The sequence below is a fragment of the Apodemus sylvaticus genome, chromosome 10, assembly GCF_947179515.1.
Source record: "Apodemus sylvaticus chromosome 10, mApoSyl1.1, whole genome shotgun sequence".
NCBI classification, from domain to species: Eukaryota; Metazoa; Chordata; class Mammalia; order Rodentia; family Muridae; genus Apodemus; species Apodemus sylvaticus.
In genome coordinates this window covers 53,802,717-53,826,944 of record NC_067481.1, presented here as the reverse complement: position 1 = coordinate 53,826,944, position 24,228 = coordinate 53,802,717, and the positions used below count along the sequence as shown (strand labels likewise).

General features: G+C 50.4%; 2 protein-coding genes across 8 annotated transcripts; both read right to left on the bottom strand.

The window, feature by feature from the left end:
* Nucleotides 1-444: 444 nt before the first annotated feature.
* Nucleotides 445-5,855, bottom strand: Spag7 (sperm associated antigen 7). The gene is made up of 7 exons (XM_052193995.1): nucleotides 5,641-5,855; nucleotides 1,889-1,956; nucleotides 1,581-1,669; nucleotides 1,394-1,478; nucleotides 1,197-1,286; nucleotides 938-1,094; nucleotides 445-839 (listed from the first exon to the last, which is right to left on the bottom strand). Exons 1-7 carry the CDS (start codon nucleotides 5,723-5,725, stop codon nucleotides 730-732), a joined length of 684 nt encoding a protein of 227 aa, XP_052049955.1. The 5' UTR covers nucleotides 5,726-5,855; the 3' UTR covers nucleotides 445-729.
* Nucleotides 5,856-5,909: 54 nt separating this feature from the next.
* Camta2 (calmodulin binding transcription activator 2) lies at nucleotides 5,910-23,948 on the bottom strand. 7 transcript variants are annotated; one of them, XM_052193987.1, is made up of 23 exons: nucleotides 23,766-23,948; nucleotides 23,118-23,614; nucleotides 22,216-22,310; nucleotides 21,931-22,034; nucleotides 19,792-19,859; nucleotides 19,576-19,711; nucleotides 18,957-19,043; nucleotides 18,573-18,726; nucleotides 18,145-18,279; nucleotides 16,577-17,517; nucleotides 15,307-15,433; nucleotides 14,009-14,143; nucleotides 12,231-12,346; nucleotides 11,404-11,588; nucleotides 11,037-11,115; nucleotides 10,666-10,888; nucleotides 9,904-10,205; nucleotides 8,435-8,631; nucleotides 8,001-8,184; nucleotides 7,473-7,544; nucleotides 7,019-7,206; nucleotides 6,797-6,871; nucleotides 5,910-6,709 (listed from the first exon to the last, which is right to left on the bottom strand). In XM_052193987.1, exons 2-23 carry the CDS (start codon nucleotides 23,243-23,245, stop codon nucleotides 6,646-6,648), a joined length of 3,795 nt encoding a protein of 1,264 aa, XP_052049947.1. In that variant the 5' UTR covers nucleotides 23,246-23,614; nucleotides 23,766-23,948; the 3' UTR covers nucleotides 5,910-6,645. The 7 variants fall into 7 exon arrangements, with proteins under 7 accessions (XP_052049947.1, XP_052049948.1, XP_052049952.1 ...); XM_052193988.1 differs by having other exon boundaries at nucleotides 18,957-19,028; XM_052193992.1 differs by lacking the exon at nucleotides 23,766-23,948 and adding an exon at nucleotides 22,905-22,980 and having other exon boundaries at nucleotides 23,118-23,187.
* Between the last annotated feature and the right edge of the window lie 280 nt (nucleotides 23,949-24,228).

The window sequence follows — 24,228 nt, the reverse complement described above, 5'->3', positions numbered from 1 at the left end:
AAATCTAAAAAAAAGGAAACATCATGCTGGCTTAATGATGAGTACCCAGTAGTCATAAGGCCCAGAGTTCAATCTAGCACCACAAAAATAAAAAAATGTGTTACAGTAACAGTGCTAATAATCGGCCATCTTTAGCTTAAACAGCAATGTTATACTATTCAATCTAATTATTTTTTTGTCTGCCAATGGAGGTAATAGCCACAATTCATTCTAGTGTTCTCTCTCTCTCTCTCTCTCTCTCTCTCTCTCTCTCTCTCTCTCTCTCTCTCTCTCTCTCTCAACAAGGTTAGTCTGTGTAGCCCTGGCTGTCCTGGAACTTTCTCTGTAGATCAGGCTGGCCTCTAACTCACAGAGATCTGCTTGGCTTTACCTCCCAAGTGTTAGGATTAAAGACATGTCCCACCATTGGCTTGGTAGCCACATGTCTATGTACAAGTCAGAACATTGGGTCAAACAGTGTTTATTCAATGTAAAGTAACCCCAGGCCCATGGGGAAGAAAGTTCCAAGGGTAATAGAGAATACAGATTAAATACTCACACAGTTTTACACACACACACACACACACACACACACACACACACACACACACACACACCATACATCCAAATTCCAGCAGTGATAAACATCTGCTTCTCCTCTAGCCTGAGTGGCAGCTGGCAGGGCCTCATAGTGTAGAGATGGGGCTCCAAGATGGGTCCCTCCATGCCCCTGCCTTGCTGGAGGGATGCCTAGGAGGCAGTCGGCAACTCTTCCCCACTCTGCCGCAGACGTTTCTTGGCTCTGATCTCATTCATGGCCTCTTCTATGGAGCGTGTGTCCCGCTTGTTGGCCACAGGCACTAGCAGCAGAGGGGAGGATGGGCAAGATCTCAGTCCCTGCTCCCTCCCCCACACTATGTTCTCCCCCAGGCCTCCCCCAGCTCCTGCCATGGCTCACCACAGCCATAGGTCTTGTTGGCCTGTAGCATGTGGGCTGCATCTTTCGCTGCTCCTTTGCCAATAAGATGGCTATACTTGTCCTTGTAGTCGCTGGCAGGACTCACTACTGCAGGTCCCTGCTGAGCTGCCTCTTCCTCCTGCTTCTGAGCGAGCTCCTAAGGGCACAGAGGTAGGGTACCTGTGCTCAAGGCCCTGACCCCAGCTGGCCTCTTCCAGGTGATGGTTATGTGCTCCAGGGCCTGCCAGAAACAGCTCACCTTTAGCTTCCGCTTCTCCTCAGCCTTCTGGGGGTCCCACTCTTCTCCATGACGGTAGGAATCTAGCTCTTCATCTGAGGGTGCAAACTCCTGGAGATGAAGAGAAAAGGAGAGTCAAAGTCCAAATATACAAGAGATGCCACTCCCCTCAGGTGCACGGATAGGCTTAGAGGAGGGAGCGGGCTCAGGCTTTTTACCTTTTTGAAGATCATGACATAGCGACAGTCATCATCTTCTCCAAAGGAGAAGGATGTGAGGCCAGCAACCTCTACCACATCATGTCTGCAAAGAGAAGGCAGCAGAGTGCATGAGCCATAAGGAGTCTGGTCCCTGGCTCCGCCAGGTCCCTCTGCTCTCATCTCCTGAAGCCCAGAGGACACTCACAGTATGCTCCGCTCTATCTTGTTCATAGGCTGAAACTTTTTCTTGATCTGTCCACTGTCCTGGATGAAATCAGACACCTCTTTCTCCATCTGAGAAAGAACAAAAGGGAGGACATGAGGCGACAGCCACACAATATGCTGGGCCGATGGAGGGCCTTTCTACACCTCCCGCCACCTTCCCAGCTCCCGGGCCAGGGGTTTTTAGTTCCACCATCTGGAGGCACTGTCAGTACAACCAAGTCCTCAACCTTCCAACTCTTACTGCAAATCCTTCCAGAAGCTGCCTCTGATCTCTCCAGTTGTTCTCACCCTTTTACGAAACTCCACTTTTTGCTGTTTGTCTTGCTCTTGTAGTTTCTTCAGGCGGGCAGCCTGCTCTAGGGGCGAGAAAGGAGCGCATGAGGCCCGGGCTGACACATGGGTAAGACAGCTGGGCAGGTTAAAGGAAGTCTGATAACCACTGGGAAGTGCTGTGCTCGGACAGTAGAGTTACTGTTCATTCACCAAGGATTCCCTGATGTTTACTCTGTAACACAACCCTACACTGTGCTAAGACCCAGAGTACCAAGATGGCAGTCTTTTCCTTCCAGAGCTCAGTGTAGTGCAAGCCACAAAGACTAGAATCACACACAGCCAACTTACCAACTCTCCCAGATAACCAATTAGCAGTCACTTAATGCCCAAAGTATACACTGAGTTCAGGGTAATGACTTATCTTTATCTCTCTATATATATGATTATTATTTTGGAGACAGCATCTCAGTATGTAGTCCTGGTTGTCCTGGAACTCATGTAGACCAGGCTAGACTCAAAATCAGGTATCTGCCTACTTCTGCCTCTGGAGTGCTGGGATTAAAGGCATGCATTCCCACACCCAGCTTTTAACTTCCTATATTGTATATGCATACATATATATGTGTTTACATGCGCGCACGCACGTGTGTGTGTGTGTATACAACATACATGCACACACATATACTTTTTTTCCTTTTTGTTTTTGAGACAGAATTTCTCTCTATATAGCCTTAACTGTCTTAGAACTCTTTATAATAGACCAGGCTGGCCTTGAACTCAGAGAGATCACCCTACCTCTGTCTTCTGAGTGCTCCAATTAAAGGCAAACTTTCTACATTTTACAGTGTCCCCTCCCCTCAAGCTCAGGATGAAGCTAAGTCTGACACCTTTCTCACCCACCCTGTTTTTGTTCTGTTGACTTGACACAAAGTAAAGTCATCTGTGAGGAAGGAACCTTAATTGAGAACATGCCTCCATAAGACTGTAAGACTGGCCTGTGGGCAAGCCTGTGGGGTACCATCTTGATTAATGATCGATACGGGAGGGCCCAGCCCACTGTGGGTGGTGCCAGCCCTGGGCAGGTGGTCCTGGGGTGTGTGAGAAAGCTGGTTAGCAAGCCATGAGGAGCAAGCCAGTAAGCAGTGCATCATTGCTTCAGTTCCTGCCTGACTTCCTTTGATGATGGATTGTGATGTGAAACTTTAAGCTGAAATAAACCCTTGCCTTCTCAAATTGCTTTTGGTCAAGCTGTATTTTATCACAACAGTAGAAACTCTAAGACAGAAATTGGTAAGGGAGAATGGACTATTGTCGTGACAGGTTTGGCCATATTAAGTTTGCTTGGGGGCTGGGGGGGGGGGGCGCTGAAGAAGAAATGTGGAATGTCGGTCTAAAAAGCCCATTGAGTGCTTTCAGTCAGGTAGTTCCTCACTCACAGCAATAAGAATCTTAAGACATCGACCTTGTCTTTGGGGGCATAAGTGTCCAAAGTTAGCCATAAATAAACTCTCCTCTCTTACTGAATACTCCTCCCCTTTCTCAGATCCTGCCTTTGTACCAGATCATCCCCTCTCCCCTTGGGGGATAGATGCAACCCCAACTATAAGCAAGACCTGCTTGCCTGCCCTCTCTCCCTACTCCCAGCTTTGAGACTCCCAGGCTGACCTGAAACTCACTATGAAGTCCATGCTGGCCTCAAACATACAGATATGCTAGCCTAGGACTGACTGATGTAGTATTGAGGATTAAACCTAGGGCCTTCCACATGCTAAGTGGTTCACCACTGAGAAACATTTCCAGCCCTCAGACTACTTTTTTTCCTTAGATTTATTATCTTAATTTTGCCTATATGTGTATGTATGAATCCAAGTACCCACAGAGGTCTGGAATGTCAGATCCCCCAGGTACAGGCAGGTACAGGCAGCTGTAAGGAACCTGACATGGGTTCTGAGAATCTAATTCAGGTCCTCAGGAAGAGCAGTGTGTGCTCTTAACCTCTGAGCCATCTCTCCGGCCCACTCGGCTACTTCTAACTGGTTCCTTATCAGGCCTGTCATTTCCCAAGGTAGGTGTTTGCTGCCTCTTGTGATTTGGGCATCTTCCTCCTGTTCCTCAGCTTCAAATGTCCCTTTCTTTTGGTCTTTCAAAATCCTAGGTCCACTTCTTCCAAAGGAGAGTCCCCAAAGTGGCACTGAACTCTTCCTACTTCCCAGTCATTCCATGCTTCTGCACACGTTGTTCCTTCTCTCTGGAATGTTCTTCCTCCTCTTGCAAACACTGAATCCTTCACCATGAGTCAAGACTTCCTCTAGGCTCTAAGCACATTCATGGCTAAAGATGTGGGTTTTTTGTTTTGTTTTCCCTGTCTCTCTTAGCAGGCCATAAGCTGCTGGAGGGTTGACCCTGTGCACCTCGTGTCCAGTTAGACGTCAGAGTTCAAGGCCTGACAAACTAGAGACTCTTGTCTGACTTCTCCATCCTGGCCGTTCATTGTTTTCTAATTGTTTTCCTGTCTTTTCTGCATCTTGAGAGGTAGTGTAAGAACATTAAGGCTACGAACTCACATCAGGGTTCCAAATTCAGCTTAGTAGCCTGAGACCCAAGGCAAGTGGCTACAGCCTCCATTCCGACAGCTGATGTGAGCACTTATTACTCATCTAAACATTTAAGTAACTCTAACTCCTGTTTCCTATTAAGCTCTGCTTTCCCCTAGTTTCTGAACAGACTTCACTCCCTTTACTGAATTACCTACTCTTTGTTGCTCAGCTCATTTCAGACAAGCTTGGGACTCCCAATTAATCTCTCCTACACATGTATTTCTTTCAAAGTACTAAATTAGTTTTGTACATAAGGGACTACCGATATTTAAGTCTTTGGACATTCTGAAAGCATCCTGTCTTGCCTCCTTTGGGCAGTGGGGAGTAGGTGCGGGTATATGACTTGTCCATGATCAAGGCTCACGTGGTTGGGAGATGGATGCACCTAAGGCTATCCTTCCTATAGAGTCCTTCACATGCTCTCCGAGTAGGCCTCTTCGGGCCGCACCCTACCCTGGCAGCCAAACTCCAGCGAGCTTTCTGGTTAGCTACTCAGCCGGGGCTGGAGAGAGGGGGAGAGAGATGGCGAATCAGAGCCCGCGGGGCACTCTCATCTCTCCAATCAACACCACGATCTAGTTGGGCAGCACAGGAATTTTAAAGCTATAGTTAGGAAAGGGCCGTGGAAGGTATGAGAGACTGGTTTAATTCAAGGAGGGGCATGAAGATAGGAGGATCCAGCCAACCAATGGGAGGAGCTGAGGTTGAGGTCGGTCAGAAGAGACAACACTTTAAAGGTAGAGCTTTTGGTTGAGCTAGCCAATAGAGGGGAACAGACGGGTGGATGGGCGTGCCCTAAACCAAATCGTAATAGAACTGGAGGTGTGCGGGACCGAGGCAGGGATACGACATCCTCCAATCGGAAGAAAGGCATCCTGCTAATCAGAGCTCACCAACAGCAGACAGGCAGGCCCGTTGACCAATCGCAAACAAGGACTGAAAAAGGCCAGGATAGGAAGAAGAGTCAGGAGCGCAGAAGACAAGCTGAGATAGCCAATCATTGTTTGCAAAGAACAGCGGGCAGGCCGACAGGCCTTTTAGGGACTCTGAGGGTCTCAGAAGTGGCCTGTGGGGGGTCCTTTAGGATAGGAGGTGGCATTATTCAAAGAGGGAGAAGTGTGGTCCCAAGAATCGGGCAAAGATACGCGGTTGTGATTTTGGGATCCTCACCTCGGGCCTTGCGCCGACTCTCCTGGTCACCGAGGCTGGGTGGCTTCTCCATGGAGCTCAGGATGGAGCCCAGTAGGTCCGCCATCTTGGGAATGAGTGAGAGGGGGCGGTGCGTCTTAAAGGGAAGGGCGAAATGCCTTTAAGGCCGGAAACACGTCGGAAGCGAAAAACCGCGCTGCTCCGCCCCGCTTAAGGCAGCGGGCAGAGGCCAGCGACTTGCGTGGCGATCTTCCCGCCCCGCCCCCAGCAGAGATAGGCCGAAGGCTAGCTGGTGCAGAGACGTTTAATGGCAATTCGTATAAACCAAGCCCATGCACAAGTAGAAAGTGCTCGTGGAGCCAACCGGGGGCTCCCGCCGCGCCAGGGAACCAGACACCCGGCCGCGCAGCGCCTTAAATAGATTCTTCACTATACTCTGTATGTTACAGTTATGTACAAACCCCTCCCCACGGGAGCGGGACTCCGCCTCGCGACCCTATGTACACCCCCTCCTCTTTGGCCCCAAAGTGGGCGACCAGAGAGTCAGGGTGATGGGGAAGACAAGGCCAGGAAGGAGGAAACAGACGCAAACATGCGGAGTCAGGGTGGGGCAGAGTCACCCCTGAAACACGAGGGCGCGCGCAGCGAAGGCAGCGGTGGGGACCGAGGCGGATACATTCATCAGAGACTCATTGAACAAATAAATAAGGCAAGTCAGGAAGGTCCGAGTCAGGTGCAGGCAGGAACGGGGTTATGGAGGAGGTGCAGGCAGGGCTCCGTAGGTCACAGCTGAAGATGCAGATATGTGGGGCATGGGTCTTCTGGAGCCAAGGACGAAAAGAGGAGGCACGACCAGAAGGGAGGAAACGTGTAAGGCTGGGGATGGGGCGGGGGTTCTACGAAGGGCTCCCATAAAGGTGAAGGGGGAAGAGCTGCCGACAGGGGGCTCCCCTAGTCCCGAAAGCCCTCTCCTTGTTTAGACAGCCAGAAGGGGCCCCCAGGATGTGGAGAAAGGCGGTGGAGAGGTCAGGTGGCCAGTCCTGGCTGGGGCAGCCCCTCCAGCTCCTGGTTCTGCTTCAGTTCCCTCATTCTGCGGAGAGACAGAGACGAGTCAGAGGAAACTGATGGATCAGAAAAGGTGTCAGGGTAGAGATCCAGAGAGGTAAGGGGTCGGAACCTGTGTCGGCAGCGCCGCAGGAACCTCATTATTTTCCGGGCTGCCTGGTCCTGCTTCTTGGTGAGAAAGGTGCCCCTGATGGGAAAGAAGTGAGACCTCGTAGAATTCAGGCATCCCCAGTCCCCACCTTAAGACCATTGTAGGGAAAGGCTGGAGGGCTGGAGAACTGGTAGTGGGCGTTAACGAAGAGATAAGTAGAGGGCGGGAAGGGGCGACCCCTACTTGTTTCGAGCAGGAAGGGGGCCTGAGGGTCGGTGTGGAGGCCCCGGCCTGCGACGGTAGGAGCGGTAGTGTTGCTGGATAAGGACAGCTGCTCGGCGGCTCTGCTGAAACCTCTTCTGTTCATAGTAGCTTCGGAACTTGCTCTGAATCAGGATGGCCGCCTGAGTCATTTTCTTATAGAGTGCAAACTGCAGGGAAGGAGAGGGGGAACAGGAGCTGAAATGGAGACAGAAATTCAAACCTCCGAAGGTCACCCTTCAGTTAGGTTGCTGCAGATCCCTCTCTCTGACCCCCACACGCTGAATCTGACTACTCACACCCACATCTCATGCCTGATACCTTAAGTGCGATCCAGGTCAGCTTGTGGAGAGAGAGGGGAAATTAGGGCTCTCAGCACAGAGACAGACAGGTTGGGTGGACGTGTGCTGGTATACTTTTGGGGAAATGCTCTAACCTGCTTGTACTTCCGATAACAACGTTGGATCACGGCTGCGGCCACCTCCTGCTGCTCCTTCAACCTCCGCCCCTAAAGGAAGAGAATGAGGCCTCATCTGAGCATCTCAAGGCCCACCTAGGAGACTCTGTACCACCTCTTCCTTCCTCCCAGAGTCTTCCCCTTAAAACTTTGAAAAATTGGGAGGCAGAGGCAGGCAGATTTCTGAGTTCCAGGCCAGCCTGGTCTACAGAATGAGTTCCAGGACAGCCAGGGCTACACAGAGAAACCCTGTCTCAAAACAAAACAAAACAAAAAACTTTTAAGACATGAGAAGACAATTTGAAGCAGTCAGTTCTCTTCTTCCACTATGAATTCCAGGGATCAAAGTTAGGTTGTCAGGCTTGGTGGCATGTACTGTGTTCCCCGCACCCCATTCTTTCTCATCCTATTTAATGCCTCTGGATGACTGCTTGTTCTACAAGAGCAGTAGGAGCCCACAGGCTTCCCTGACCAAGGATAATTTATGTCAGGAACCGAGGCTCTAACCTTGTACTTTCGAAAAGCTGTCTGGATGACTCGTGCTGCCTCATACAGTTCCCGCTGCTCATGATCTGAGAGTGTCAGCAGGGCAAAGTCACTTTCCATCTTGCCACTGGTAGATGCAGAGAGGAACTCTGCCCAGGAAGGTGCAGAAGGGATAGCTGGGCGACCTCGTTCAAAGGGCAGCTCACTAGGGGATAAGGACAAGGATATCACAAAGCAGTTTAAATCCCTTTTATCCTAGCAAGAGGTGGCTATTAAGTATGATCTTCAGCAAGAGTCTGCAAAGAGTGGCTCTAGAGTTCACCAGCCTGCCCAGATCCCTTCCCAAACACTCCAGGGCCTCAGCCAGAATGATGCTTTGGCTACAAGGAAGCCTACTTTCTCCCTCCCATCTTTCTCAGAAAAAGAATCGGGAGGCTTTATTCTGAGCTGATCACCTAGGAGGAGATGAGCTGGGGAAATGGTCCACATTCTCCAGGTAACTGGCGAGCCAGGACATGGTCTCACTGAGTCCCACAGTGCCTGTGTGCTCCCTTGGTGAGGGTCCAGCTTCAGGTAACTCTGAGAAGTCCTCTCGTTTAATCCGCTCTGGTGTGGCTTCGATGATCTGCTTGGCCAGTGAGATCATGTCCACCTGGAGGAAGAGAGATGTGGGAACTCATGGAGCCCTAACTATCGATGCCCCAGCACAGCCTAAGCTGTAGCCCTACGCCCTCCTCTCTTATCTCCTTCCTTTTAGATGCCAGCAGGCAGAAGCCCCAGGAACTGCTTTTCTGACCACTAGTTCTGGACTAGTTCTGGATCCTCATTCACTCTTTCATACTGATTTCCTCTGAGGGACACAACCCTCTGTGCTGTTATGTCCTAGCAAACACAAGATACAAAGGATGAAGATCTTAGCACCCTTCTAGATTGTCCACTATCCCACTTGGACCTGTTCCATGTTACACGACCAACATATATCCCCACTGGCCTAGGCTAAGCCTATCACTCCACTTGCTTCAGGTCTTCAAGGACCAGCCCAGGATGTACAGTCCACATCTAACACTCTAGTGAACAGCTAAGCTATTAGGTCCACAGCATTTCCCACTTTGCTACATTCCATAAAGCTGCCCTGTGGAGTTTTGTTTTGTTTTGAGACAGTATCTCACTATGTAGCCCTGGCTGTCCTAGAACTCATGTAGACCGGGCTGGCCTAGAGCTCAGAGCTCCTCCTGCCCCTGCCTCCTGATATGGAGCTCTTGATTTCTTGTACTTGAATGGCTTCTTACTTACACTTAGCCTTTCTAAAGTCCATGGGTTTTAGCAGTTGGCTATACTTGATTCATTCTCATTCATTCATTACATAATACCATCCTTAACTTTTACCATGGGCAAGATTTCTTCCTTCTCCAAGTCATTGTTAAGTGTCTCCACCTGGCCAATCTCTACTCAGACATACTTCCTAGCTGCCTTCCATACCTTGCTTCTTAAGAATCTTTTTCTTCAGCTGAGTGTAGTGGCACACACCTTCAATCCCAGCAATTGGGAGGCAAAGGCAGGTGGATCTCTGAGTTCAAGGCTGGGCTGGTCTACATAGTGGAATCTAGAATAGCCAGAGCCACATAGTGAGACCGTGTCTTCAAAACAAAACAAAACCTTGCCCTTCATGTGTCCACAGGTAATACAACAGTACAGTTCTAAGTGAAGATATTCTCCAGAATTCTTAACCTCTCCTACCTCATGACAGCTGAATCATGAAGTCTGAAAGGAGCTAAACAAAGAGGTCCTGGGCCTCTACCCCAAACTAAATGGTCCTTCTCCTAAAACTGAAGCCAGGCTGATTCTGCTTCATGGAGATCTGTTCACCCAGCCTCTGTACCCTGCTCTGTCCCTAGTCTGCTGATTCCATCAACAGAAGCAGTACCGGGATCACGTCCACAGCTGGAGGGCTGTCAGCACCCTCAGGAGCAGCCTCATCCTCCTGGGCTAGTGGGAGACCAGAAGGGGAGGGAGCAGCCTCTTTGGAGTTGGTGGCTTCATAGTCCATGAGGAGTAAGGGTGTCTCAGGGGCACCAGAAGAAAGCTGGCCTGGGGTCATCTCCATAGAAATTTCAGAGGTCAGCAGAGGAGCAGGGGGTGGACTGCCATCTGGGGCACTTGAGTAGGCTGATGTCACAGAGAAAGTGCCATCTGACAGCTCCGAGGGTGAAGAGACGCTGCTCAGGCCTGAGAGAAGGGAAATAGGAAAGGAGAGAAGAACTACAGGCTCCTCAAGTCTTTCACCCCAGCTCATCTGTGTCCCTGCCTGTTTTTTCCTTTTCTTTTTTTTTAAGATTTATTTTATGGGGCTGGAGAGATGGCTCAGTGGTTAAGAGCACTGACTGCTCTTTTGAAGGTTCTGAGTTCAAATCCCAGCAACCACATGGTGGCTCACAACAATCCATAGTAAAATCTGATGCCTTCTTCTGGGGTGTCTGAAGACAGCTATAGTGTACTTATATATAATAAATGAATCTTTGGGCCAGAATGAGTGGGGCCAGGGAGAGAAGAAAAAGTGTCTGAAGACAGCTACAGTGTACTTACATATAATAAATCCCCTCCTCTTTCTCTGTGTGCCTCTCCCTTTAGCTTTGCTCTAGATCTTTTTTGATGATATCCTCTAAAGGGACCCGAAGCCAGCTCTCACCAGTGTCTGGACTAGAGGACGGAGGGGATAGAGCCAGTGGGTGCTCAACTGAAAGCTCCTGTCTCTGCAGTTCCTCAAGGCAGCGGGCAAGGCGCACATGACCCCGAGAATGAGCCACAGATAGGGGTAGACGGCCCAGAGAGTCAGGAATGCTCAGTGCTTGTCGGTTCCAACAGAAAAGGAGCACAGCAGCTTCTAAGTGTCCCAGAGCACAAGCCCACATCTAAGGAACAGAAGGCGGTGGTGAGGCCTGGCCTCTTCCAGGTAGCCAGTCCTCAGCCCCGATCCACCCCAGTATTTCCCTCCATTCCTTTGAAGCATGCATTCCAGTTGCTTATTGCCCAAGGGGGACTTGGGAACAGCATCCTTACCAGAGGGGTGCAAGAGAAATGGTCTACATTGAGCGGGTCAACCTCTTGCTCTAAGTCCAAGCTTCCTGTTTCCACACTCCTAGAGATTCGGGGCAACAACAAAGCCCAGTCAGGCCAAACACAAGGGGTTGGGGGCAAAGTGGGAACATCAGACCCAGAGGACTAGAAGTGACCTTCTCACTGTAGTGGTCAAGAAGCCAATGTCTCAGGTCAGAGTATTATGGATCCTCCCCAGCATGTGCCTTCCCACAGTGACCTCTGATCCTTCCAGGCAGGGAACCAAGTTCTAGTCTCCTGTGCTTCAGTCTCAATAGTTTCCCAGTGTCACACACCCCAGCACTGCCCCAACCCTGGCTGCCCTGCTCACCGCCATTGGCTCAGAGTCTCAATGAGCCGAGCGTAGCCCTGTGCAGCAGCCAGATGCAGAAGGCTCATGCCCCGAAAGGGGCTTCCATGGATCAGACGTTCAGGACCCCTCCAAGTGGACCGTGGGATCATGCTCTCTACCAAGACCACCACCCGGGCCTCGAAGCCAGGGCCCTGGCCTTCATCCTGCAGTATACACACCCATATACAGAGACTTGGGAATTGGGTCTTGCAGGTTATCTTCTCAGCTTCAGCTTTTAGTACACACGCAAACACACACACACACACACACACACACACACACGTTTCCCACTCTAAGTTCGACCACTGATAACTCACTGGTGCTATCTTGAGTCCCTGTGTGGCCTCACTATCTAACCACTTGACCCCTCTGCCCACTTCTCGGCCTCCTGGGAGCTGACCTTACACAATGCTTCCATACTAGCTTTGGCTGGTGCCATGTCCACATATGTTTTTCTGCCCCAGGAGTCAGCGTATTCTCTATGCCCTTCCCCAGCCCTTGTCCTTCCAAGACTCTGAACCCATAGAGGTCTGAGGCTCAACATTCCCGATTCCTCCCTTACCCTCACTTTTACTTCTACCCTTCATCAGATCAGAAATAGTCCACAGCCTGTCATGCCACGAGGGTGCCCAAGATAGCCACTCTTGCCATAATATGTGCATGTGGGGGTGCAGCAAGGTGATCGCAGGAAGAGGGAGGCACACTGGCTGCCGAAGCTGAGGTAGGTGAGTGGGGAGTCATGCTAGAACCACTCTTGTTGAGATCCTGTGCTCCCACTGTAGACCATGGTCTTTGTTTAGAAGTACCTGAATTGGAGGAGCCTCTGGACCCTGACCAGATGCCTGCCCAGCTGCTGCAATCTCTGCCATCCGCTTCTCCATCTGCTCCAGGCGCTCCAGGATGGACATCCGGAACTGGCTGTCTGTAGGGTGGGCATGGGAGCTAAGTAGACAGGATCTGTGTGATGCTAGGAACACTACTAGCAGTTGTGTTAGTCAAGATCTGGGGGTGAAGAATGGGATGACGGAGCTTGCTCTTCCTCTACACAACACCCCCCACCCACTCATCTAAACAGAACTCACCAGGAAGACTCAGCTCTTGAACTAGGGCTCTTAGTTTCATAGACTAGAACCAGGATTAAGAACCAAGGCTGTTTCCTCTAACATAGACAGCAGGAATTCCTCAGGGCTCATCTGGTCCTCAGCTAAGCAAGGCACAGATTGGCATGTCCTCTTCCAGCCTTTTCCTACACAGCATACTCCCCAAGTTCTTGTTCACACTCTACCATTGCCCCTCATGCTGGGCTGAAGGTTTCCAAAGTCCCCCTCCTAGGCTAACCACTACCCCAAAGACTATAGTTGAAAAGCACTGCCTCCTCCCGCAGGTCCCCTGCGGCTGTCCACAGAGGATGGCTGGGAAGGGAAAGTGACAGATGGATTGCTATGTTCATCTTCCTCCTCCCAACCCCATACACAAGTTTATACACACATATGTGCACACATGAGCATAAGCTGCATCCATCCCCTTCTGATCAAATAAGGACAAGGAGAGGAGGTGGGAGGGAAGCAGACCCAAGGGAAAACAAGCACAGAAAAACAGTGAAGACGGGATGTTCCACAACGCCACCACAGAAGGGAATGATGAGCAGAAACTCGGGACAGACAGGGGAGCAGAAACTTGAAGGTGACAGTGAGGAAAGAAAGAACAGAGCCAGAAGTCCCAACCAAGCGATTAGAAAAGAAGATAAGCTTGATGAGACAGCGTTCAAGCACTAGGAAGAAGAGAGGAGGCCCAGCAGAGAGATGGCACAACCATTAGAATACAGTGATGAACAGCCAGAGCAGGACAGGGAAGGCTACCGAGGTGTATGGACAGCAGATTAAAATCACACAGACAACCTAGCACTGCTAAGGGTATGTGACAACTCTAACACATGCGGACACACACTCACACAAATGCACACAATGTGACAAGTATAATGTGACACACACATGTATGCATATATGCAGATACACATTCTTGAACACACACATACACACACACATGTACACCACCAAAGAGTGAGGCAAGAGTAGCAACCAGAAGCTCTAAGAGAAGGAGGAACAGCAGGAGACAAGAAGACTAACGGGGACAATAGCATAACTGAGAAGAACCAAGAAGCAACAGATCTACCAAGAGGAAGAAAAGCAAACTCTGAGGAAGCAGCAGGCTCAGATAGAATTCCCAGAGCTCCAGGAAAGGAAACAAATAAAATCAGAACCAGGACCAACCAAATACACATACAAGCATATGGATTTGTGTATACCCCTATGAGTATGACAGAATGCTTCAATAATAGCCTTGTCGATGCTGTTACACTTTTCCATTTTTTTTTGTTTTTCTGTAATTTCTAACAGTCCTATAATGAAAACATCCTTATTATCCAAAAGAAAAACTAAAATAAGTAGCCTATAGATTTTTTAGTTTTTTTTCTTTTAATTTTTATTTTATATGCATGGGAATTCTGCCTGCATGAATGTCTGTGCACCCCTTGTATGGAAACATGTCATGCCTAAGACCTTGGGTCAAAGGGCTCAGTACTCACCATCCAGTGACAACCAGTCAAGCTGTGTACTAGGCAGAGACAGGAACCTGCGGGCTCGATACTCAAAGAGCACAGAAGCAGAGAGGGGACCTTCCCGCCCTGCCACCTGCAAAGACACCAGCCCTACCTCATGGGCTGGGGAGAACAGGTCAGAAAGAAGGGCTCTTTCCTTGGCTCCTTTACTGGTCGATTAGCTCGATTAGACCCAGTGATAATTATTCCATATTTCTCCTGTTCCCTTGCTGTGGGCCCAGAGGTCCCTAACTTCAGTATGTAGCATTTGCACTAATAGGGAGGGGAGACTCTTTATTCAGTAATTTAATACCTTCTATGGACCAGAGAATTATTACGTGCAGATCCTCAAGTTAAGGGTGTTGCTCAGCAAACATGATGGTGGGTAACTCTTTTAATCCTTTAGAGTTCAGAGTTCATGACCCTTTCTAAAATGCCAGAAAGACAATCTGTCTGTTTAACAGCAGTGTCCAGTAGGAGCTGTGTCCAGTCTCAATATCTACCACCCTGAGGATAAAGCTGCCAGGTTTCACCCTCCAGACCAGAGCCCGAGACTTTCCCCCAATTGCCAAGTTCTCTGATCTTATCCCTGTTTCCTTTCTTATCCCCTCCCCTTTTGACTGGGGCTGTGGAGACTAGGAGAGAATAAAATACTGCTAACCTGGATACTAACCAGGTTAGTAACTTGCTAACCCCAAGAAGACAACTGTAGAGTGTCGCAGGGAAGGGCGGTGGCAGAACAGAGGCATAGACCATTGCTAACCAGAACTTTCTACAATGATGGGAATGTCTACATCTAAAATACTCAACTTGGGAACACTAGAATGTGTGGTGATTGAACACTTGAAGTCTGGTCAGTGTGCCTGAGGAGACAGATTGTAAATGTAATTAAATAGGTACATATGGCTGATGAGACTCCCAGACTGGGAGGACTGGGGTGGAAGACCCTGGCCCCTCTAAGCTTCAGAGACAGAAGAGACATTAGAGATCCCTTGGCCACATGCTTAACCTCAGAGGAAAGAAACGTGGGGAAGGTATAGAATTTTAGAGAAGATCACTGGTAAGCTAACAAGTAGACTTCTTAAACCAGATCCTAGATTTGCTGACACTAAGGCGGAGCTCTTCTATCTGCCGGGGAACTGGCCACTGTGATTCAGGGCTGGAAGGGGTCTTTGTCCTCAGAATGACCTATTTGTTTCTAGTGCTTCCTGGAAATCTGAAGGTCCTCACCCACCTTAACTGTCCATAATGGCAGTCCCTTCCCCTATCGTTCCCAATCTCCATACCAGGACAGTAGCAGCGTAAGACACCAGGCTGGACCAGGGAGGCTGGCACTGCGATGTGATCGAAGACACAGGAGTACTGCTCTGCAGCCTGCGTCCATGGGCCTGTGATGAGCACCTTGACCCCGCCCTGCAGACACATCAGACAGGCACACGAACTAGAGCTATGCTAGAGTCTCGGGGTCCTGCCACGTGGTTATGTATCTCATCAGAACTAAGTTTTCTTTCTGTTTTTTTTTTTGGTTTGGGGTTTTATTTTATTTTATTTAAATAGAATTCATGGCCGGGCGGTAGTGGCGCACGCCTGTAATCCCAGCACTCTGGGAGGCAGAGGCAGGCGGATTTGAGTTTGAGGCCAGCCTGGTCTACAGAGTGAGTTCCAGGATAGCCAGGGCTATACAGAGAAACCCTGTCTCCAAAAAACCAAAATCCAAAAATCCCAAATAAATAAATAAATAAATAAATAAATAAATAAATAAATAGAATTCATGTAGCTTAGTCTGGTCTCAAACTTACTATGTAGCTAAGGATGGCCTAGAATTCCTGATCATCTGGCTTCTATCTCTTGAGTACTGGGATTAGTGTGTTCCACCCTGCCCTTTCCCCAGTGTTGAGGATCCAGCCCAAGCCCAAAGCCCTGTCTATGCTAGGCAAATGTTAAACCACTGAGCTTCACCCTTAGCCCGTCACTAGAATGTTGAGTCTGCCAAGAAGCAGAACTCGGGGCTCCCTCAGAGTGTCAGCTCTGCCGTTGAGCCACTCCAATCCACTCCACTGCAGTTCCCCTTTCCCTCTCTAAGCAAAGAAGAACTTCTCTGCTGCTGACCACAATCTTTCATCTGCCCAGAGTCTGCAGGCATCTCAGTGTGTGTGTGTGTGTGTGTGTGTGTGTGTGTGTGTGTGTGTGTGTGTGTGTGTGTATGTGTGTGTGTCTAGGATTAAAGGCCCCTGTATCCTCCCCTTAAAATAGTCACCAAGAATGAAGTCCCTGAAGAGGCTCTGGGAACATGAGAAAGGGGAGACATGGGCAAAAGGGGTTATTTGGAAAAGCTATAGTTTACATAAAAGTAAAGGTTAGGGGAGCCAGGAGGAATCACTTCCTGGTAGAATCACTAAGTGGCAGAGCATGCACCTAATATGCTAGGTTTGATTCCTAACATTAGGGAACAAACGAAAGCTGTGAGAGAAAGCAGGTCACAGGCCATGGGGTAAGGGTTAATAAAATTCATTTTGAAAAATCAGAAATCTAATGGAGAAGGAAAACCCAACTCACCTCTGGGTAGGACCACTCTGGGGAGAAGTCTGTGATGGTGTTAGGAGCAGGAGAGAGCTGGGGGGGTGGGGCAGGGACACCTGGGGCTTCATCACTGATGAGTTCTCCCATGAGGTCTGGGAATGATGGAAGACTGAAGGGCTCTAGCTCACTGGTGCCACCAGCAGAGCCTCCAAACAAGGCTTCTCCTCTGGTTGCCCTGCCTGCTGGCAAGGCAGCTGGGGAGGATGGGGGTGAAGGGGGGGGTGACGGTACAGGCGGCACCGTTCCCGGACCCTCGAGTTCCTCCCCACTATCATCATCGTGGATAAAGAATTTGTTTCCCCTTCTCCCACTTGCTCCCAATTGTGGAGGGAGACCTCGAGCAGCTGCCTGGGGCTCCAGGGCCGCAGCAGGTTCCAGGGCAGGACAGGGAGTATGAGTGCCCTCTGCCTCAGGGAAGTCTGGGTTTACTCCTTGGCCCCCTCCATATGTCTGGCCCCTTTGGGGGCTGTTGAGAAAACGATCAGGGTCAAAGGCAGGGCTGGGAGGAGCTGGTGGGGCAGAAGGCTCAGAACCTACAACCACAGCCAAGCTCACAGGAGGTCTAGGTTCAGCCTGTGGAGCCAAGTGCCTGGTGGGTGTCAGGCCCCCAGCTCGCTGCTCCAGTCCTGTCAGGAGGAGGATGGCAGTGCCTCCTCTTGATGAACCCCCTCGAGAGGTAGGAGGACTAGGTCTGATTTCTAGGGGTTCTGCAAATCCTGAGGAGGAGGAAGAAGAGGAGGAGGAAGATGGGGAGGTATGTGCCTTGGGGAGCTCTGGAGGAAGTGGAGCTATCAGTGGTGGAGGTTCAGGGGGCTTGGAGTGGGATATAGAAGCCAGGGCTAAAGCTCGAGGCTCCACTTTGGGAGAGATGATGCGGTGTTTCGTGCTACTGCATTTGTGGGTAAGGCTTCCGGAACCTGGAGTGGAGAGAGAAGGGGATAAGATACATTTTTTTCCAGCAGTCCCTTCCTGGAAACACCCCCTGACCCTTGCACTTCCTACCTCTATCCCATCCCACCCCCCAACACAGGTTCTGAGCATACACACACACACACACACACACACACACACACACACACACACAATTAACCTACAGTGTAATACTTATTATGACCACTGGGAGGCATCAAAAGTGGATTCTCCCCCCCCCTTCGGTTTCTCCTCAAAATAAACAGGACTAGAGAACACAGAGTGGGGGAGGAGTCCTGACTTGAGGCAGTAGCTGACAGCAGTAGCTAAAGGCCGAGCAAACGGACAAAAAAAGAACCAAATAGGATCAAACCTCAGGGTGGGTGGGTGTGATTGGTGGTGTGCAGTAGTAGGGGAGGAATTACTGAAAGCAGTGGGCAGCTGGGCTGTGGACTGCTAGGACTGTAGCGGATACATTTTCAGGGCCTGTGCTCCCAGATAAGGAGTTCTTTGCTCATCTGGCACATCTTTCTGGACATGCAAAGACTTGCAAATTAGTATGCAAATTTCATCAAGGCAGTTACTAAGCAATGTGGCTAACTGGGAAAAGAGTTCCAGAGTTGGGGGTCACTTACCAAGGCCCCCACTGCAGAGACAAGCATGGGTTCTGGGTGCTGGCTTGGTTGGGTGGGTGTCTAAGATCTGTTGCACCAACTGTTCCACAGAGAACTCCTCTGCACCATTCCCACAGCTCCACTTGATGCCATGAACTAGAGGAGATTTGGGGAAATACCGTGGGACCAAAGTGCCTTGATGGTTCCTCCAAACCTCTGACTTGCTGAACTTAAAACTGCTCAGACATGCAGCCCACAGCTGTCTTACACGCCCCTCTCCAGATTCCACATCTTAGACTATACAGGCTCAGTATCCAGTATCCAAACAGGAAAGTGCTCTCCTGGCTTAGAGAGAAAGAGTTACCCATGGGGCTTGGGCACAGAACCCCAGTGCCTTGGGAATTCCCACTCTCACTCTCCCTTAGAGTCCGCCCCTGCTTGCTCCTTACACATGGGCTTCAGCTGTCCCAACAGCTCCTCACGTGACCACTTCAGCCACTCTCGCCGGTCGCTACTGATGGAACAAACGATGGGGCTACAGCCCTTCCCACAATCCTCCAGGGCTGGGACGTTCAGGTAGTGCACAAGGACAATGTCAGGGTTCTGGGGGCACGAAGGCACATAGAGAGCCATGGGGTCTGGGACTCAGGGGTTTAGCCTCCCAGTCCTCATTTCCTTCTGAGCATCACCCCAATTCTAGCCCCCCCAATTTCTATCATGCTCTATCCCTAATTTCCTTTATGCTTTTCGCACTCAGAATCTATTTCACTTCATCTTTTGAGAACCCATTTTCCTCAAAGAGCCAGAAATCTAGCTGATTTCTCAGTTCTTACCTGGAGCAGCCAATAGCAGCGCCGATGGAATGTGGGGACGATGGAAGAGTGAACGTAGCAGCCATAGAGACACTGCCAGGAGACAGGCTGGGGTGGGGGGAGGGCTAGTCTGCTCCCCAACTCTTCCTCTGTTCAGTTCCTTTGCAGGAATCCCAATCTTTCCACCAATTCCTCTTCAGTCCTCTCCCTATCCCCACCTTCTTTCCATCCCTTCCAAATCCCAGCAGGCTTTAAGTCATGGTGAAGGGACAGAGAAGGGCACAGAGGAACTGGGGGTGGGAGTGGGGCCTTACAAAAAGGGCCCAAGTTGAGGTGTGGGTAAGAAATCTAAGGGTAGAGAGGAAGTGCAGAAGAACACGGATTTGGGAAGAAAAGCTGGTGTTTGGAATATCACCACTGGATCCCCCTCCCCCCAGGGAAATGTAAGGGAAGTGAGGGACTGTCCATCAGTCAGAGCTGGGTTAGGAAGGGCAAATGGGAGGCTGAGAGAGCTCAGCCTTCAGTCAGCTGCTCAGTCAGACTGATGAGAGGAGAAGGCTGACCGAGAGGGAAGGGCAGAAAAGAGCTCCCTCCACACACACCCTGACAGGCTGAGTGTGGGCAAGGGAAGGACTCTTACCTCCATGCCCTGGACCTTGAGTTTCATGTGGTCTTCTCGGGTAGTCTTCCCGTCCTTCCGCTTCTTCCAAAGGTAACCATCCTTCCGGTATTTCACCTTCTTACGATTGTAGAGGATAATGGAGCCATTTTGAGGCCTGGAAATGGGGATGGAGGACTTGAGTTTTGTGAACACAGCCCAGGATTTGTTACTCTTCACACTGGAGAGCTTTCTCACCTTGTCTTTGGGGCACAAGACAGCCACTCATCGTGTTTCTCAAAAGTGATCAGGTAGGATGCAATCTCCTGTAGGAGAGGAAGCACTTGGGTGGGTGTCCCCACTTGGTCCCTGTTTCAGGGCCTCTGCAGAAGTATGCCACCTACTGGAAGGTTCTTCCAGGTATCTGGACCTAGCAAGGCCTCACAGCCCTCAGAGCTCTCTTAGGAACAGCAGGTTCTATCTCAAACCTGACCTCCGGGCTGGGGATGTAGCTAAGTAACAGAAAAAGGCGATGCTTGGTTAGCATGTGCAAGGCCCCAGGTTCAAGTACCAGGAGGGGAAAACACCTGCGTGACCTCTTATCTCTCTCTACTGGAGCCTATACTGTGGGGCCAGCTTCAACTTTATCCTTTGCTCATATTAAGTACTTTCTCTGTGAGAACCATCAACTGTTTGACACTGACAAGAACTCCAGGTTCTCTGTCTGACTCCAAGACTTCAGACAAAGTAACAGTTATTCCTACAGTTTAATCAAATCCACCCCAATGGCCCTGCCAGATGAGCTCACTGATAGCTTTCCTGAGCAGACCTCCAACAGTCACCCTTCATGTTAGTGCCCCACACACCTCAGGACCATGGGAGTGCCTAGAAATTCCAGGTATCTTTGATACTTCCCAGATGCTCTGCAAAGCTGTTGCTTCTTTGAACTTCATGAAGGTTTTATAGCACTTACAATAACCATATGCAAACACACCCATTTTTATTGCCAATACAGTCTTACTACATAACTTTGGCCTGCCCTGTACTTGATATGTAGACCATGATGGTCACATTTATGTGGTGATCCCCCTGCCTCTGCCTCCTGAATGCTAAGATTATGGGTGTGAACCACTACCCCACCCCAGCCTTACAGACAATTCTAGTACTGAATCAATAATTGCCAGCCACCAACTACATATAAGGGAACATATACACAGAATACAGAAACAGAAAGTGTGACAAGAACTCTGTGCCTTCTAAAAGATGGTAAAAAGCAGGGACTCTGAGACAGGCACTTGGCAGGAGGATCAGGAGCTCCAGGCCACATGAGACCCTGTCTCAAATAGGCCAACTTAGGGCTGCGGAAATACTCAATCAGTAAAGTGCTTGCTGTATAAGTGTGGACATAAATTCAGATCCTCAAAACCCACATAAAAAGCTAGGCACAGAGCTGAAGAGATGGCTCAGCGGTTAAGAGCACTGACTGCTCTTCAAGGGGTCCTGAGTTCAATTCCCAGCAACCACATGGTGCTTCACAACCATCTGTAAAGGGATCTGATGCCCTCTTCTGGTGTGTCTGGAAAGAGTGTACTCATATAAATAAAATAAATCTTAAAAAAAAAAAAAAAAAAAGCTAGGCACAACTGTTTCTGCCTGGTGCCTGTATCCTAGTGCTGGCGAAAGAGGGACAAGATGACTCTGGGGCTGGCCAGCCAATTAGTGGAGCAAATCAGTGAGTGTCAAGTTCATCTAAAGACCCTGTCTCAAAAACTATGGTAGAATGACTGAGGAGGACATGTGACATATACCTTTCTGGCCTTCACAAACATACACCTGAGCAGGGACATGGAAGCAGGAGGATCAAGAGTTCAAAGCCAGGGCAGGGGAATAGCTCAGTCAGCAGTGGGCTTGCCTGGCATGCACAAACAAGGCCTCCGGTCATGCCCCAGCACTTCATTAACTAGGTTTTGTGGCACACATTTAGAATCCTAGCACTCAGGCTGTAGAGGCAGGAGGATTGGATATTTAAGGTCATCCTTGGCTACATACCAAGTGTGAGGCTAGCCTGGACTACACGATATCCTATCCAAAAAAAAAATTAACACATAGAAACAAAACCAATCACTTTCTCTCCATTAACATCTAGAGTGATACGAGATAATACAGGTCAGATACAGAGCATTGTACTCAATATAAACAAATACTAAGCTGTTGTTTTATATGGATGGATTATACCGAAGAGAAACAGACTCCCAAAAAGTCCAAGTCTTTGCAATTCTATAATCGCCAAAAGGCCTAGGATAGTGCTCAGCAACGAGTGTCCACAGACACAGCACTCCACCTCCTACAGCCCACGAGAGTTTGCTAAGTCCCAACCCCCCAAGCTCCCTAGAAAACCTCATTTGTATTCCATCGGAGCCGCTCTGGAGGCAGCAGTGGGCATCGAGGAAGACATTCCAGCAGTTTCTTGGGGAGGAAGATCTTCAAGTGGTGGCTGTTCTCTAGAGGGAACCAGAGGAAAAGCCTTGTTAGAGGCAAAACAGAGGAAGGGGGCCAAATATAATCCAGAGCACTGGGGACAACTGCAACAGGACAAGAGAGGAGGGGAGCAAAGAATCTGAGGGCCAGCAGTAGCAAAACCAGGCTGTGCCCAAACTGAGAACCTATTTCTTGTGAACTTACCAGCAACCTCAGTGGTGTCCTTGGTATTCATGGTGAAGGTTCCGGAGGGCAAGGTCACCCCCGGCCTGAGGGGCCGGGGGGAGGGGGAGTCTGTGCTGGAAAAGGAGAGAACTAGGTCATGGAAGAAGCCCCCACATGAATCCAAGATGAGGAGCCTGGGGTGAGGTAAGGAGTTTAGAACTCAGTGCTGATATCTGGGGAAGATGAAGAAAATGTAGAACTAGATGTGACAGTAGAACCAGAGAACAGAGATGAAAGAACAGAGTATCAGGAATCACCATGAGTAGGGAAACAAGACAGAACAGAGTGATCAGCAAGAAAGGGACGAGTGGGGGTGCTGACAGTGTTGGGCCATTCCCTAGGGCAGGAAGCTGGATCTGCATGTCTAACCCAGACTCTCATAGGCCCTGACCAACCTGGAAGAGAATAGGTGAGATCAGATACTAACTGTAGATCTATTTGTCCACGGAAAAATCAAACAGAAAAAAGAACTCAGAGTACATTTAGGAAGGGAGAGCAAGGCTAAGGGTGGGCCAGGTGTGAGAGCTAGGTCTCTGGTCTGAGGAGGATGGCTTGGCAAGGAAAGCAGATCTAAGTCTGTAACAAGCCAGGCCTTTGAAGACACACCCCGATGATTTCCTTCTCTCTTTGACTTTTTTCTAAGGGTAAGGGTAGATCTGATAACTGACCTCATGTTCTCCTGTTCTCTCTCTGTCTCTCTCTGTCTCTCTCTGTCTCTCTCTGTCTCTCTCAATTGGTCAGGGCCTGGGAGAGAATTTGGAATAGACGTGTTGGAGTAAGCTTCCGGGTGGGACGTGCCAGCTTCCTCTTTGCAGCTGGAATTTCACTTCACCCCAACACTATTTCCCCAACCTCTGCTTCTTCTCTGGCTCCCAGCCTACCATATCCCCTCTACTGCTCTGGCTCCAGCCTGAGCCTCCGCCCTCTTGAGGAACAGATGGGAGCTGGAGGAGGCTCTCTGCGCGGGTTCTGCCAGGTGTCCGGGGATGGAGAGGGGGTGGAAGCCCATTCAGGATCGTAGGTGTGCAGAGAGGCTAGGGTTGGGATAAGAAGTCCACCCCAGGGTGCAGGTGCGCAGCTCCGACTAGGCAGTTTGCCAGGGTGCAGAGCTGGAGCCGGATGAGACTGCGGGCCTGAGAGTGGTGGTCTATGACAGTCGCCGGGGGTAGGATGCTCTCCCCAAAGGGGGCGGGGGTCCTGGGAGAATCCCGGAGGTGGGAGGGGGTTCCGCCCGCAAACCCGGATGTTCTGGAGAAGCAGCTGAGCAGAGTTCATGAACACCTGGCAGCAAGGGGCAGTGCGGCAGCACGGTGAGGGGGCTCTGAGGATTCTCCCCGCACTCTGATCCGTGAAGGGGCCCTGCGCCTAGCGGCGCCCCCTGGCGCGGGGAAAGAGGACGGAAGCCGTGAGGTGGGGCAAACCGGGAGGAGGGACGGTGGTCCCTAGCGCCGCGCTCCACACCCAGGCCACTTGGAGCTGCGCCCCCTGGCGCGGGGGCGGACAGGCGGGCTAGAGGCCCTGGCTCTTACCTCCCGGGGTCCCGCGGGTGACGGCGGCAGCGGCCATTCTACCCCAAACCGACCCCCCCTAGCGCCGGCTGACAGCGGCGTTCGACGTCAGTGCGCACGGGGCGGGGCTTCCCAATTAAGGGAACGGGGGTCGGGAAGGGAACCTGGGGTCAGCAGACTTGGGGCTCTGGGCCAGTCTATGAGACGAGCTGCTGGACCGTCCCTAAAGAGGCAATAGCGCTGAGGAACCGGGATCCGGAGGCGGAAGCTCGGCCGATTGACGTGACTGTGGGCGCAGGAGGACGGGGCGTGGGCAGAGGTCCAGGGCCAGAGCACTGGAGGCAAAGAAGAAGGCTTGAGAATGCAGAATTCTTCTGGCCTCGGGCAAATTTGGGGACCTAGTTTGACTTCATTGTACGGGGTCCTCAAGAAAAATCAACGGAATCCGCCTTTTTATTCCCCCTCCATCACTGCCTCGCGCAGA